The 13,657-nt window shown below is 44.2% G+C and overlaps 1 protein-coding gene across 17 annotated transcripts in view; it reads right to left on the bottom strand.

The window, feature by feature from the left end:
• Positions 1–10,192, bottom strand: part of LOC6532609 (gamma-aminobutyric acid receptor subunit beta) — a 36,320-nt gene extending 26,128 nt beyond the window's left edge. For 9 of the 17 annotated variants that reach the window (XM_015193982.3, XM_015193984.3, XM_015193978.3 and 6 more), the window contains exons 1-2: positions 10,036–10,191; positions 4,956–6,728 (exon numbers count right to left, since the gene is read on the bottom strand). In XM_015193982.3, coding sequence (XP_015049468.1) covers positions 4,956–5,095 — 140 coding nt within the window. In that variant the 5' untranslated portion in view covers positions 5,096–6,728; positions 10,036–10,191. Of the gene's footprint in view, positions 1–4,955; positions 6,729–7,189; positions 7,365–10,035 lie in introns of those variants that run through there. The other 8 variants (XM_015193977.3, XM_015193983.3, XM_015193979.3 and 5 more) reach the window with 3 other exon arrangements.
• Positions 10,193–13,657: the final 3,465 nt, after the last annotated feature.

The raw sequence follows: 13,657 nt of genomic DNA, 5'->3' as shown, positions 1-13,657 counted from the left end.
TGTGTGTGTGTGTGTACAATGCTGCGTATGCGCAATATTCATTGTTACGGGTTACGGGTTACGGTTACTGGCAACTTCCAACACTTTCCGCCTCTCGCCTCGCTAGCCATTAAAGTTTAATTTATGCACTGCTGCTACTTTTGCTGGCAGGTGCTGTCAATAAGTTTTTGACAGCCTGCAATAAAAATTACTTGAAGGACGCGCCAAAAACTTTCCGATTGCTCCGCTTATGCCGCTCCCAAAGCGGAACGTGGCGTATACGTAATATGCAAATGTGCTCCTGCCACGGCTAAGTGAAACTAATATTATGCCCGACGTATTGTCAAATAATTTATGCAGCCCTAGTTGGTGTGTGTGTATGTGTGTTTGTGTGTGTGTTTCTGTGTGTGTGTGGCATGCTTGTCGTTAAGTGCACTAGAAAATGTCAATAGGTCGTACTTGAAGCGTCAAATATTTGCCTATTGATCGAGGGCAACTAAAGAGCACAAAAATACGAGAAGAACCTCGTGTCGACTTGGCGGTTGCCACATGTGCCGCCGCTCATGTGGCTACACAGAAAATTTAACTAGTATTTAACTAGTAGTTATTTACCAGAGATTTTTTAAAATAATTTTTTATTTATTCATTATAATATTAAACCAGGATTAATGGATCATGCTTCAAATCATTATATTTATTGCATAATATATTAGGGCACCTTCAAAACAATTAATATTTGATTTGGTAACACTCCCTTTAGTTCATTTTCTTTTTCAATTTTCTTAAAACTCTCAAAGGCAAGCAAAGTCAATAGCAGTCTTAAAATATTCATGTTAGGAAAATTACCCAATTGTCGGTGCATTTTCACTGTGTAAGTGCACATTTGTGTAGCTTGCAATTAGCCGCTTGCACGTAAGTGGCTAACAATTTGAGTTTTTCCAGCCAGTTCTCAGCTCTCAGGACGGCAGAGTGACTTGGCCAACGAAAACAGCAATAAAGGAGCAACAACTGGGAAAAGCGGCTGGGCCGGGAGCTAAAAGAGCTAAGGGAGCTTAAGAAACTGAAGTGGCAGGACCACAAGCAGCACCAGAAACAGGACCAAAACTCTAAACTAGAGACCCAACTGTAACAACACCAAAATGCAAAGTCATGCGCACGACAGCCGAGCCCAAAACGTGTCGCCTCAAGTGCCACGCCATCTTATCGCTGGCCACAGTTTGTTGCCTTATCTTGAGGCACTGCACGTTTGCCACACACACACACACACATATATAGAGGTGTGTATGTGTATATATGTGGGTGGGTGTGGCTGGTCAGTGTGCCAGTGTGTGTGTGTGTGTGTGTGGGCCCGTGCAAAAGGAAAGCTGTGGGAAATATTGTCGTTATTGTTTGTTGTCGTTCTCGCTGTCGCTGTCGTTTTTAGTGGCACTTTGAGTGCCAGCCATTACGTATACGCTGCGTTGGACACGCGCCATTGCATAAATTCAAGTGAAACGTTAAAACAAAGCGGAAATGCGAAAACTACTAGCAAATATTATCTTTCTCTTAGCGTTTTCGCTGTCTTTGTCTTCATCTCCGCTGTCTCCGTTTTCCACATTTCCCCATTTCCTTGTTTTCCCCCGACTGTTTTTCCACCCAGCATTTCGTCTTGACAGCTGCAGGGACTGAGGCAAACGCCTACGTTGAGATAAGCAAAAGTTGGTTTAGGCCTTTCTGCTGCGCAGTAAAGAACTCGAGCAAATGTCTATGGGTCGCCCATACTTTAGCCTTCAGACTTCAGCCTGCAGCCTCCAGCCTACAGATTTCAGTTTCCAGATTTCAGATTTCAGCCTCCTTCTGGTTTCTCCGGGGCAAAGTGTGAGTAAGCGTTTTTTAATAAAGTGATAACTTGATGCCTGACAGCCGCCTGACAGTCGCTAAAAATAAACACATCCGCTTAATAAGCCAGCAGCCAGTGAGCAGCCAGCTCCCGGGACACACAGGAAAGCCGCTCGGACATGGAAACATTAACTATTATGAGCTAGCCCAGCCCAGCAGTGGGCCAGTTTGGGCCACGCCCCGCTTTATGGACTTGTTAAAGCCAATTTCAGACACACTGGGAATTGCTAAAGTATCCCCACAATGGCTTACAGCCGTGGCCCATTGGCCCATATATTTTATGTGCTATGATCAGAGGTATTCCTCTAGTCACTTAGCTCGCATTTACCCGGTTTTATCTGTTTAAATTCTGTTTGAACTATAAAAGAGTTTATTAAAATATCTAACTTATTGGATGATTTCCATTAAGAGCACTTGTTTCTGTGACACATCTAAATTAACATATTTCAATAGTAGCAGAATGTGGTTTCGATTTAGTTTTTAAATTAAATTTTAACCTTCGAGATCAATAGCTGTTTATTCCGTTCGGCTGCAAATATATTTTTCTATTCTTTCTTAGAACTTGCACTCGTTTGGCCTTTTGATTAAATTAAACCCAATCCTTATACCAAATTCGAGCTTATGCGCCAGCTGAGCGGACGAGGCGAGGTAAATGCATAAAAAATTGAATTGCATTGGCGAGTCCTTGACATTTTGCAAAATAAACAGCAGGCTGGCAGGCGATGGCGATGGTGGCTACGATGGCGATGGCAATGGAGATGGAGATGGCTAAGGCGCGGATATCTCTCGCCTCCAGGCCTGCCAATAAAAATAGTTGAACGCTCGAGTTGTATTTGTTGCCGGGGCAAATGTGAAAAAAATTAGAGCTGCCTTGTGTCGGGGCTTTATTAAATATTTGAAAAGCAGATGGAAGCACAAGTGGAATGGCGATTGGCAAAACACAGACTCGCATACGTACATAACACAGACTGGTGGGGAAAGAAAAAGGAGGCTGGCCTGCTTGTCTGCCTGCCTGCCGTTTGTAGATATTTTCAATCATACTCAAAATGTGAAGGAACAACAATTTACGCTCAATGACACTCGACGGCGAGCTGTTGACGCTGCTGCCTGCCCCCGAGTGATGCAGCTGGCAAACTCAAATAGTGGGGCAGGCATTCAAGCAACGAGGCAGCAAGGCAGTCAGGCAGTCTCCTTGTTGGACGCGAACCCGGGTGGTCTTTGCTTTTGTCGCTGCCACTTTAGCATTATCTGCTATCAATAAATTCCCAGTGAAGTGGGCACTTGTGTGGCAAGTGGAGCACAACGGGACGCCCAACGGGGGGCGGTCTCAGCAGCCCCAAAGCCCAGCAGCCCAACAGTTCATGCCGCACAGGAAGTGGCAGCGTGTAAAGTGAGCAAACTGTGTCGCTCTGGCCTTTAACCTTTTGCTGGGCCAGGGACTGACTGGGATTGCGACTGGAAATGGGATTCGGATTGAGATTGGGGGTAAGGAAGGAGGCTTAGAGGCTTGGAGGCTTGGACGCCCTGGAACTTTGACTCGGCAAGGCTGTCATTTTGTGTTGCATACTTTGTGGCGGCGCCTGTGCAATGTTGCATGAAAAAGTGGCGTAAACTTTGCTCCGCTGAATGTGCCTTTGCCTTTGCCTTTGCCATTTTGGCCCAAATAAACGAACAACTCAGCTGTGTGCCGCCTTGGAGTCGCTTGACTTTTGCCGTCTCTCTTAACGCCACGACATTTTCGATTTTGGACTTCTTGTTACGCTATACTACGCTATACTATGCTATATAAGCCACATCATGCCACGTCGCGTGTATCTCCGTGTCCTCGTCTACGTTCCCAGCACGCGATCTTGTAATCCTGTAAACGTGCATTTGTACTCGACTCTCGGTAGCCACTGTCGTTGTCGCATTTGGACTCGTATTCGGATTGGGATCCGGATTTGGGAGTCTCGTAGACCCCATTTGATTTGCCTAATTTGCCAGGTTGCCATGTTATGCAAATGTTTGTGGCTCTGTATGGCCGCCTAAATATTTACTAATGAGCGCTAACCCAAAAAGGAACAAAAAAGCTGAAAAAAAAGGGAGGGCAGGCAGTGGCAACCAGAGCTGTGCTCTGCATAATTTGTGTGATTAAGTTGACAGAACGCCACAGTAGCTGACAACTAATGCCACAATTGTGGCAATTTCTTTGCGTTGTCCGAGTGAGTGTTGTATGCGGTTGCGGTGGGCTTTTTGCCCCCACTGTACTATGGGCACTGTCCCCAGGGTAACGGCGGGTGTATTGGTTCAGCGGCTGCCACACTGCCGCGCTGACAGCTGTCAGTTGGGTTGTGGGTGTATATGAGGGCCCAATGGTCAAATCCTTGCACAAGGGTTTCCAAAAACAAACATAAACATCGCAACGCGAACGTTGACGGGTGAGTAATTACAAGACCATCGAGTGGCAGTTGTCATTTTTCAGTCGCTACCCGCCATTTTGCTGACTGCCACATGCAAATGTGACAATGACGATGTAGACCATGTAGATACGGAGTCGGAGTGGGAGTGCCCTAATAAATTGCCTGCACTTAGTCAAAATGTCTAGTAGCTCAACATTTATTCACTGCCAGGTCAAGCTGGCTGTCATTCGCCCTAATTAGCTAAAAAAAAAGAAGAAATTTGAACGCATTTTGCAGCAAAATGATTTGAATAATCATAAATTACCATGAATTATGGGCCCCACGTTGGGCGCCACAAAACAAAAAACACTCGCATAGCACGCACCTGTCGCACCAAAGGGGGCTGGTCACTGCAGCAAAGTGTCAAAGTGGCCCGAAAGCGAAAGCAAATTTATTGTTATTATAACTACCGCCCCAAAACTGTAGTTGTTCTTTGTTTCGAGTTCCGAGTTCCGAAAATGGGGAGGTGCCATGCGGCCGTGCTAACCATTATTTGGCCATAATTTAATGCGAATTAGAGGCGAGCACGGCCCTCTATGATGTTATTAGCCTAATTGATAGTTGTAAATGTCACTAATTGAGTAAATGCCATTGAATGCGGCACCGACTACACTCCCGATGATTTCGCATTATTACAGACTGAATAATACTGATACTTACGCCGCTTGCACTGTGTGGATCCGTTTGTGGCCCGTTTCCTGTGCGATCAGGGCCATGTTGATGGCCAGCCAGATGGTCAGCAGCGGTGTGCGGGGCAGGGGCGCCATCCGGGCCAGCTTGTCCATTTTTGAATCACTCATGGTGGTGCTGTGTGCTTTTTTTTTTTTGGGTGTTTTGTGTGTTGATTGGTTTCTGGTTTCAGGTGTTGGAAGTTGAAATTTCGGGAGGGTGCGAAAGTTGCTTATTTAAAACGGCTGTCGTGGCTTTTCGTAGTCTTGCATTAAAAATCGAAGTTTGTTTGGTTTTTGGTTATTCTTTTTTGTTTGTTTTCCTTTTTGTTTCTTTTTTTTGTTTAGTTGCGTATAAAGTAAGTTGTAGTTGTTTTGTTGCTGTTCTTGTGGTTGCAGTTATTAGTCAAGGTTGCTCCTTTAGTTTAGTTGCTAGCTGGTTCCCCCTTTCTGTATTTCTTTATTTCTTTATTTCTTATCCGCTCGGCTACTTGGGCTTCTAGTCAGGGCTTTCTCCGTACTTCTCCGCTTGTTGAAGTCTCTCAGTCAGTGAGTTAGTTGGTTGTTTAGGCAGCGAGGCATTCAGTCAGTACTTCAGTGCATGTGTATGGTTGGTTGAGTGGGGGTGTTTAGAGCTTAGAGAGTGGTTCCTTTCTTCTCCTCTGTTCCTTTCTCCAATACTCGGTCCGCGTCCGCGTGATGGGAGATCGAGTCGAGCTCAGTCCAGTGGCAGCAGATCCTGATGCGCTTCCTCTGCTTCTGCTTCTGCTTCTGGTTCTGGTTCTGAATCGGATTCCTTCCTCCAGCGGCATTAATTGCTGCTGCTGCTGCTTGTGCTGCTTCTCTGCCCGTAATCAGGTTACTTCCTGCCTTTCCAGCGCTTCACGCTTTAGGGACTTTTTTCTTTTTTTTTTTGGTCTTCACTTGCCTCCTTTATTTACTTTTAATTACTTCTATCCTGACGAGAGAGATGCCCGCTCATGTGTGTGTGTGTGTGACTGTTAGTGTGTGTATGTGTGTGTGGGTGAGCTGGTCTGCGAGCGCTTTGCAAATTCCTTGAAATTGAGCCTTTCGTTGCCTTTCCTGCCTGCCGTCGTCCTTACGTCCTGTGGGGAATCTGTCGGGACTGAGGGTCCTGGGGGTCCTGGGCCGGGGTGGGTGGTGTGTGTCAGTGTGTTAGTCGAGCTCCAGCAGAGTGTACATCGTGATATCCCGCTACGTATCGCTCTGTTCGTCGCTGCTGCTGCCGCTCACTCTGCCCGCTCTATGCGCTCATTAATAATTACAATATATCCGCACTGTTCATGGCTGCCTCTGCCGTTTATTTTGGGTTGAATTTCACAGATTTTCTATTTTCGTCGCCACTAAATTCCGAGTGCCGCTGTGGTTTCTGTTTCTGTTTCTGTTTCAGTTTCAGTATCAGTTGCAGCTCCCTTACTGAGTTTCTGAGTTCGTCATCCCAACGGACGCTCCATCTCATCGCTGGTTCAATATCGTTGTGATTGTGGTTGTTCCGATGCGGATTGATCCTATCCCAGCTAGTTTTGTCCTTTGAGTGCCTGCAACCTGCTCGATGTGACCGATGTTAGTGTTGGTGTTGCAGGCAACGGGGCTCATTTTATTGGTTTCGATTGTTAGTGTTTCCTTGCGCCTTAACTTTGGGCATTGTTTGTTAAGTGTTTAGAGCAGTGGATACGCTTCTCGGGGAACTATGGGACATATTTGCTAGATCTGAAAGTCTTATCTTAGTTCTTTGACTCTAACACTGGAAGAATTGAAAGTAATAAAAAAAAAATTATAATAACATTTTAGATTTTTAAATTTGCTTCACAAATATGGTCTGTATATGCAATTTGAGATCGAATTTTATTTTCAGTTGCGTTGGGTTACTTTCATCCTTCTGTTCTTTAATAATTTAATTATTAATGTAGTTTTCTTCAATTATTATTCAGAATTAATATTTTAAGAACATTAGTTCTTTGCTTTTTCACTTATTAGTTTAGCAAAGCTGCTTTTAAATTTATTGGACATTTTTCGAATTTTTTGTAGTAATTTATATTTTCTCTTTTGTCAAGTGCAAAAAACAGGAATCGGGGCGCGTCGCGTTTTACTTGAAAATTTCACGCTATTGCTAAAGAACATCCTCGCACTCACACAACCAAACTAATTTATACACGCATACACAAGCATTCACTCAGAAGCGCACACACACACACATGCACGTACACACAGTCGAGGCAGACACTTTTGTATAGATTTTGTCGAGTTGCCGTTTCTTGTGGAGTCCTTTTTTCTGGTTCTCCTGTACCGTCTGTGAGTTTTGCCAGCCGCGTTCGTCCGTTACATTTTCTCAGCTGAGCGTTTGAAAACCGTTTGGCAGGACAGCCAGTTGGCTAGCAGTCAGTTGGCCAGCTAGGAGCCGAGCAGGCCTTGCAGGACGAGAGAGAGAGAGAGAGCGAGAGAGAAAGAGTTTCGAAGAGAGAGCGAGGGATTCGGCCAAAAATAGCCCGAGCCAGAGCCCGAGAAAGTGTGCTACATTTTCTGCACAGAGCCAAGGAGCTCTCTCGCTCTCCGAGCACCTCGAGTGCAAGTGTGTGTGAGTGCGTGTGTGTGTGTGTGTGACGGCTGGCACCTTTTGTGTGCTCTGGTGTTGCCTTGTTGTTATCCTTTCGGGCTTTTTGCAGAAATGTCACCGTGCACTCTCAGCTTTGGCAACCCCGGCAGTTACACTCTGTTTAGCATAAACGCTTGCTACTTGGCTCCAAAGTCGTCCTTTTTCCTTCTTCTCCTTCTCTTTCTCCTCCTCTTCCACATTTGTCCCCAACCTAGCTAGCCGTGTGTATGGGTGTACGTGTGTGTGTGTGTGTCGGCATGCCTTTGTATTGGGTTTTTGTTTTTATAAACTTTTTCGCATGCGTTTTTCCCTAAGCACATTTGATTTGTATGCCACTTTTTGTGGGCTCTCTTTCTTCGGGGTTTTTGTCCTCTTGCTAAATTTCTCGCGCTTTCTTGCACATTCGCACATATCTCGTTAATTGGTAAGCATGCGTTTTCCTGGGAATTTTCTTGTGCCTTCGCTGTGATTGCTTTTTGCGGCAAGCCAAGGGAAAAAAAAGGAAAGGATTTGTCATGTCGACGAAGGGAAGGGGTAAAACGAGCATTGTTTCCTTCAGCCTGTTCAACTTGACAAAGAAAAGCGGGCTGGTATGTAAATTCCATATGCATATATGAACGAACCGCTTTCGCGACTTTCTTGCCCTCCCCTGTGTGTGTGCATATTTTATATTCAATGATAAGAGTTTGACATTAATTAAAATGGCAAGAGTTGCGTGTGTGCGGTGCTCACATTCGACATTTTACATTTCACTTGCAGCTTGGGAAATTTATGCCGTGCCCCTCGATGTTTTTAAAACGGCTTTTGTTTGGCGTGCATAAATGCTTTCATATTGTATACGAAACGACGACAGTTATTAATGAGTTTTGGCCCCAGTTACATTCCACTCTTTTTCGCTACTACATATTTGATGGCCCACAACAGGGCTTTTAAATATGCAGTCCCTAACTTGAACTTGCATATTAAATGCTTTGGCAACTTTCTAATTACTTAATCCGATTTTACAGGCCACGTTTTCATGGCCGATTCGTTCCTTGCATTTTGAAAATACTTTTCTAAAAAGTGATTAAGTATCAGCCAATAAAACTAGAGGACTTTACTTCGTTAGCCCAAACTGCTCAATAAATGTAAAATTGCGACGTTCATAAGGAATGAAAATTTGGGATCCTTTGGAAAGCTGAACCAAATTGAGCAGAATGTGCACAGTGCAGAAAAAAACAAAGATTTTTGGCATTATCTTAAGAAGTATGATGCCTTTTCCGAGAAATATATTAATATAATATAGCTTAACTTTTAATAATTATAAATATTATTAAAAATAAATAAAGTGTGAAAAATTGAGTTTCAAAACGTTACAAAATTCTTTCTGTGTTTTTAACGGAGACGAGTGGCAGATTTCATAGTCAACTGCCATTGAAATATTCATGTTCAGGACTGGAATCGGCTAAGACTTTAAGCCATTAACCTCGTGGCCGCTGTCATCATCAGTGGCGGCGAAGGAGCAGCAGGAGCAGCGGCAGCAGCCTGTGCCCCCAGTGCTCCCTCTCTCTCTCTCACTCCCGCTCATCTGGCACTGTCTCACTCTGACGCCCTGTTGATGTGTGGCTGGGCACGTTTTTGGCAATTAAAAGCATATGCGGGCTAGGCCGCCTCCTCCTCGGGGCTAATCAACGAGGCCGCCCCAACAATTTGCTTGAAAATTAAACAAAGCAAAGGGGGGAGCAAGGCGTGAGTGGAGGGGAAAGGGGAGGAAAGGCGGAGGGGCGGCGGGGGAGTGGCAGCTGCCAAGACGATGGAGCTCACGAAGACGAAGCACAGTGCCTACCACAAGCAAACAAGCGAATACACGCACACACACAAAGACGGCAGCGAAATTCGCTCACCCTCACATGCTTACACCCACCAACACACACACACACATACACACACACACATATATAGCACACGTTGCAGCAGCAGAAGGAACAGACTCCTTTTTGCCGTTGCCTTTTGTATTTATTTACTGCTTTTTTCTTTGACTTTGCTTGTGTGCCTGTATGTGTGAGCCAAACTCGGCCAAATTGTGTGTGCCTGTGTGTGTGTGCGTACGTGCGTGTTGGTGGTTCAAGTTCTTAGCCTTTATTTCACAGCAGACGAACTTAATTCCTGAGTTTGCCTTTGCACGACTTTACTTAGTTATAATTTTCATAATTTATCTGCATTTTGTCGCAAAACGAATTTGTTGTATTTTAGAAACATATCCATTAGTTTTCTCTCGCTTTTCCGTGCTTTGATTTTTCCAGCACACACACACACGAACACACTCGCGCTCTCCCTACACAAATACTGCAGCAGTTACGCCTTTTTTCGCGATATTGGCCAAAAACGCGATTGACTTTGGTGTATTTTGGTTATCGAGGTCACTGGATGGTTGAATATTTAGGAGATTTAATGTGGCTTTGTTTGCTTTAACGGTTACCAAAAAAGATGTGGAAAATGTATCTATGTATCTGGGCTTTTTTAACAAAATTTTATCCGCTCGGCGTTAACGACTCGACTCGACACAACTCGCTCACGGACTCAGCTCGGGCGTGTTTGATTTTTTTGCGGAGACCGAGACCGACTGGCACAGTGGCACTTACATCACGAAGCCGCGAAAATTCAGGGTGCGACCGGTCGGCCGAGCGGAGCCGACAGGATACGACAGGATCTCTCGGCTGGGGAACATTGAGCTCGGCTTTGGGGTTTCGCATTTCGCCTTTCGCGTTTCGAGTGGAGAGCTTTTCGGCATCGCACTGCTGGCACAGTTGTTGTAGGTCTCAGTTGGTTGCCCTGCTCCTGTAGATATAGCCTATATTTATATGTATATACGTATACACATACATACATATATACGTACGAGTGTTGTTGGTGCAGGCCTTAAGCACACGCAACTGTTTCGCTGTATATGTGCGCTTTGTGTACAACCGGGAATCGTTTTGCCTCCCACTGCCAACTTTCTCGCACACAAATCAACATAAATCAGCTAAATCGTCAGGATACAAGTACGCACACACACATGCCAAACACATACATAGACATATACGCACACACATGTAGTCCTGCCGCTAAAGCACTGTATTAGTAGTAACATACGAAGGCTGAGCGGCAGGCACAGGGCTGGTTTGCTGGTTTGCATAGAGTGCAGTGACTAGTGGCTGGATCTCATGGCGTATGCGTAATGCAGTTGATGGGCAAATCTGTTTACCCATGACTGAGCAAATTTTGACTGGGCAAACTTCATTTTAGCCTGAAATTGAACTTGATGTTTGGCAAGTGTAATCCGGCCTTATTGAAATATTAAATTATAATCTCATCGCGAGCTCAGCGTTAATTAAAACGTCTGCAATTGATAATTTGTTTAACCCACTGAATGACAGTTCGGCATATTGGCACTATTTATTATTATAATAAACCCATTTAGAACATAAATTATAAGACAATAAATTGTGAAGAAACAAAACAAGTAAAGTAATGGTATATCAATTAAATTATATTTTTATATATCAGATTGAATGGTTTTCAAATAAGGTGAAGTATAAAATGTAACAAAACAATGTTTTAAAATATTTGCGTAGAAAAACACACTTTATTCTTTGAAGTAGAATGTTCGCTAAATTGACACCATCCTTTTGAAGGGTAAATGCATCCGTTTTTTGCTGGCCAATTAATGATTAAAGTGTGCTACGAAAAAGAGATTTAAATGTCGCGCTATCCGCAATCCCAATGTATCTCCCGCTGTCATATGCAGTAATGGCTTTTAAAATATATATAGCCAGCCATTAAATACATTTCCGTTTTGGGGCCCCGACCTCATGCATGCTATACACACAGAGTTAGCACACAAAACCGGTTGGCAAATGGACATCCAGGCGGCCATTTTGTGGCCACAGGACAACGATGTGGGAGCTTCGAGCGAGTCCTTTGCCGGCGATGTCAACCAAGTTGACTTTTCGATGCGCACTGCTGATTTTTTTTAATAAGCATAAATTTTGGCACGTAAAGCAATATGGGTAAGCCGCAGACACACACTCACACACACACACACACACACACATATACAAAAGCAAACCTACTAACCGTACTAACGCCTCCCCAACTTGCCACGCCCCCCTGCCCTCGAAGGGCGCAAATTGATTGAGTCTGCCGTTGTCATTTGTCGCTGTGGCGGTCCCAAAATTTATGAAAATGAAATGCCACGCAGCGCTTTTCCGCTCTTCCGCTTTTCCGCTTTCGGCACGTGTGTGTATGTGGAAATCTGTATGTTTGTATATCCGCTTAAATGTGTGTGTGTGCGTGTGTGTGTGCGGTAAGGCTGAAGGCAGTGTCAAATTAATGAAACACATGCAGAGTCGCGTAATTTGTCATTTCGACAAATTTTTGAATTATTTAAACGGAAATCTTAACGGCAGGCAGCCAAACAAAATGTTCACGCCGCGATTTATGTCATTTTCTCTTCGCTACGAATGCGGGTGCTGTGACTCCAACTGTGACTGTAACTGTGACGGAGACTGTGACTGCGACTGTAACTGTGACTCTTACTGCGAATGTAAATGTGACTGGCATTGGAATGGATGGCGTTTTAAAGACGCCGCTTGATATTGCCAACCGAAAAATGCCAGCCAAGGCTCACAATTTCCATTTACGCGTACTCATGGATGTGTGTGTGTGTGTGTGTGTGTGTGTGTGTTATTTCACTCTCGTCTGGGAGAAGCTGTATGCATTATGCATATCCGTAAATCGCAGGGGATATTGGTTAAGAAAGGACTTCAACCAGAAATGAAAATATCTGAAACACAATTCAGCTTTTGTTCCGTGAATGTTTTAAGCCACTTCTTACAGTTCCTAAAAGCATGTTGTGAATGAATGTTGTCCATTGTAATGCATTTAACAAATTTAAGAAATAACTTAAGATAATATTTAATTTAATTTGTGTTGGGTTATTAACAAACATTCTTGAATTCTTGTTGCTTTCGTTGCGTATTTTATAAATACGAAAATATCAATTTAATATACGAAGAAGCAAGCGGTACCCAAGAGAACCTCTTCCAGCTAAATATCCCTTAAAGCTGGATTTTTGGCAGTTTGGTGGCATTGTTGCTTGTTTCCATTTGCTTTTATGCGCCCGAAAAATGTTGGCTTTTCGACAAGGACGAAGGCGCAGGATGAGGGGGCGTGGTGTGGCGTAGCGTGGCGTGGGGAAGTGATACGGAAAGTGGGATGTGAATGTTGCTTGGCTTAATAGAAACGTAACTGCGTACAATTGCTGGCTGCCGTCTAATGGGGCACGCACACACACACACACACACACAGACAAGGCAGGCACCACCCACACACCCACAAGCAAACACACAAGCAAACACACATGAACTCATGCATGATGCTGCCAAAAATGCTGCCTTATCTCATTTGAATGCGCCTCGAATACTGCGCGTTAGTTGCTCTGGTTTTCTTTTTCTTTTTTCCTTTTGGTAGCTCCATTTTCCTCCAGCTCCCGTGGATGCTGTGTGATTTCGCTTTGGCATTTGTTTTCATTCGCAGCGATATTTGGTGCTGTTTTGCATATTTTCGCCATAATCTGTATTATCGACGATTGCGACGCAGCAGCAGCAGCAATAGCAGCAGCTTCAGACTCTTAGCTGAGTTATGGCCAAGTTGGTGGGGAAATTGTTTCCTTCTGCCGGCATATTGTTTATGCAAGAAGCTCAGCCGGATGTGCCCCCATATGGCATACTAATTGGGCCGACGCGGAGATAAAGACCTATTGCCGCTAACAAATATTTAATATTTCCTCAGTCGCCGTCGTCGCCTGAAAATGTCATTCTTAATTGGGTGACTTTACATATACTTGTGTATGTCTTTGGAAATACTTTGTGCGAGTGGCCTGAAGAAAATTCATTTCGTTTCCCCACTGACTTCCATTTCCATTTCCACTTCCATTTCCATTTATTTTTTATATGTTTTATCTGACTTTCTCCTCTTTTTTTGGGGGCAGTGCGGATTCTCTCGTTTGCTCTGCTTTGCTCTGTTCTGTTCTGCTCTTTTTTTCGGGTCACTTATGC

This window comes from Drosophila yakuba, chromosome 3L (genome assembly GCF_016746365.2).
Source record: "Drosophila yakuba strain Tai18E2 chromosome 3L, Prin_Dyak_Tai18E2_2.1, whole genome shotgun sequence".
In the NCBI taxonomy this organism is placed as follows: domain Eukaryota; kingdom Metazoa; phylum Arthropoda; class Insecta; order Diptera; family Drosophilidae; genus Drosophila; species Drosophila yakuba.
This window is presented reverse-complemented; position numbering and strand designations above follow the sequence as displayed.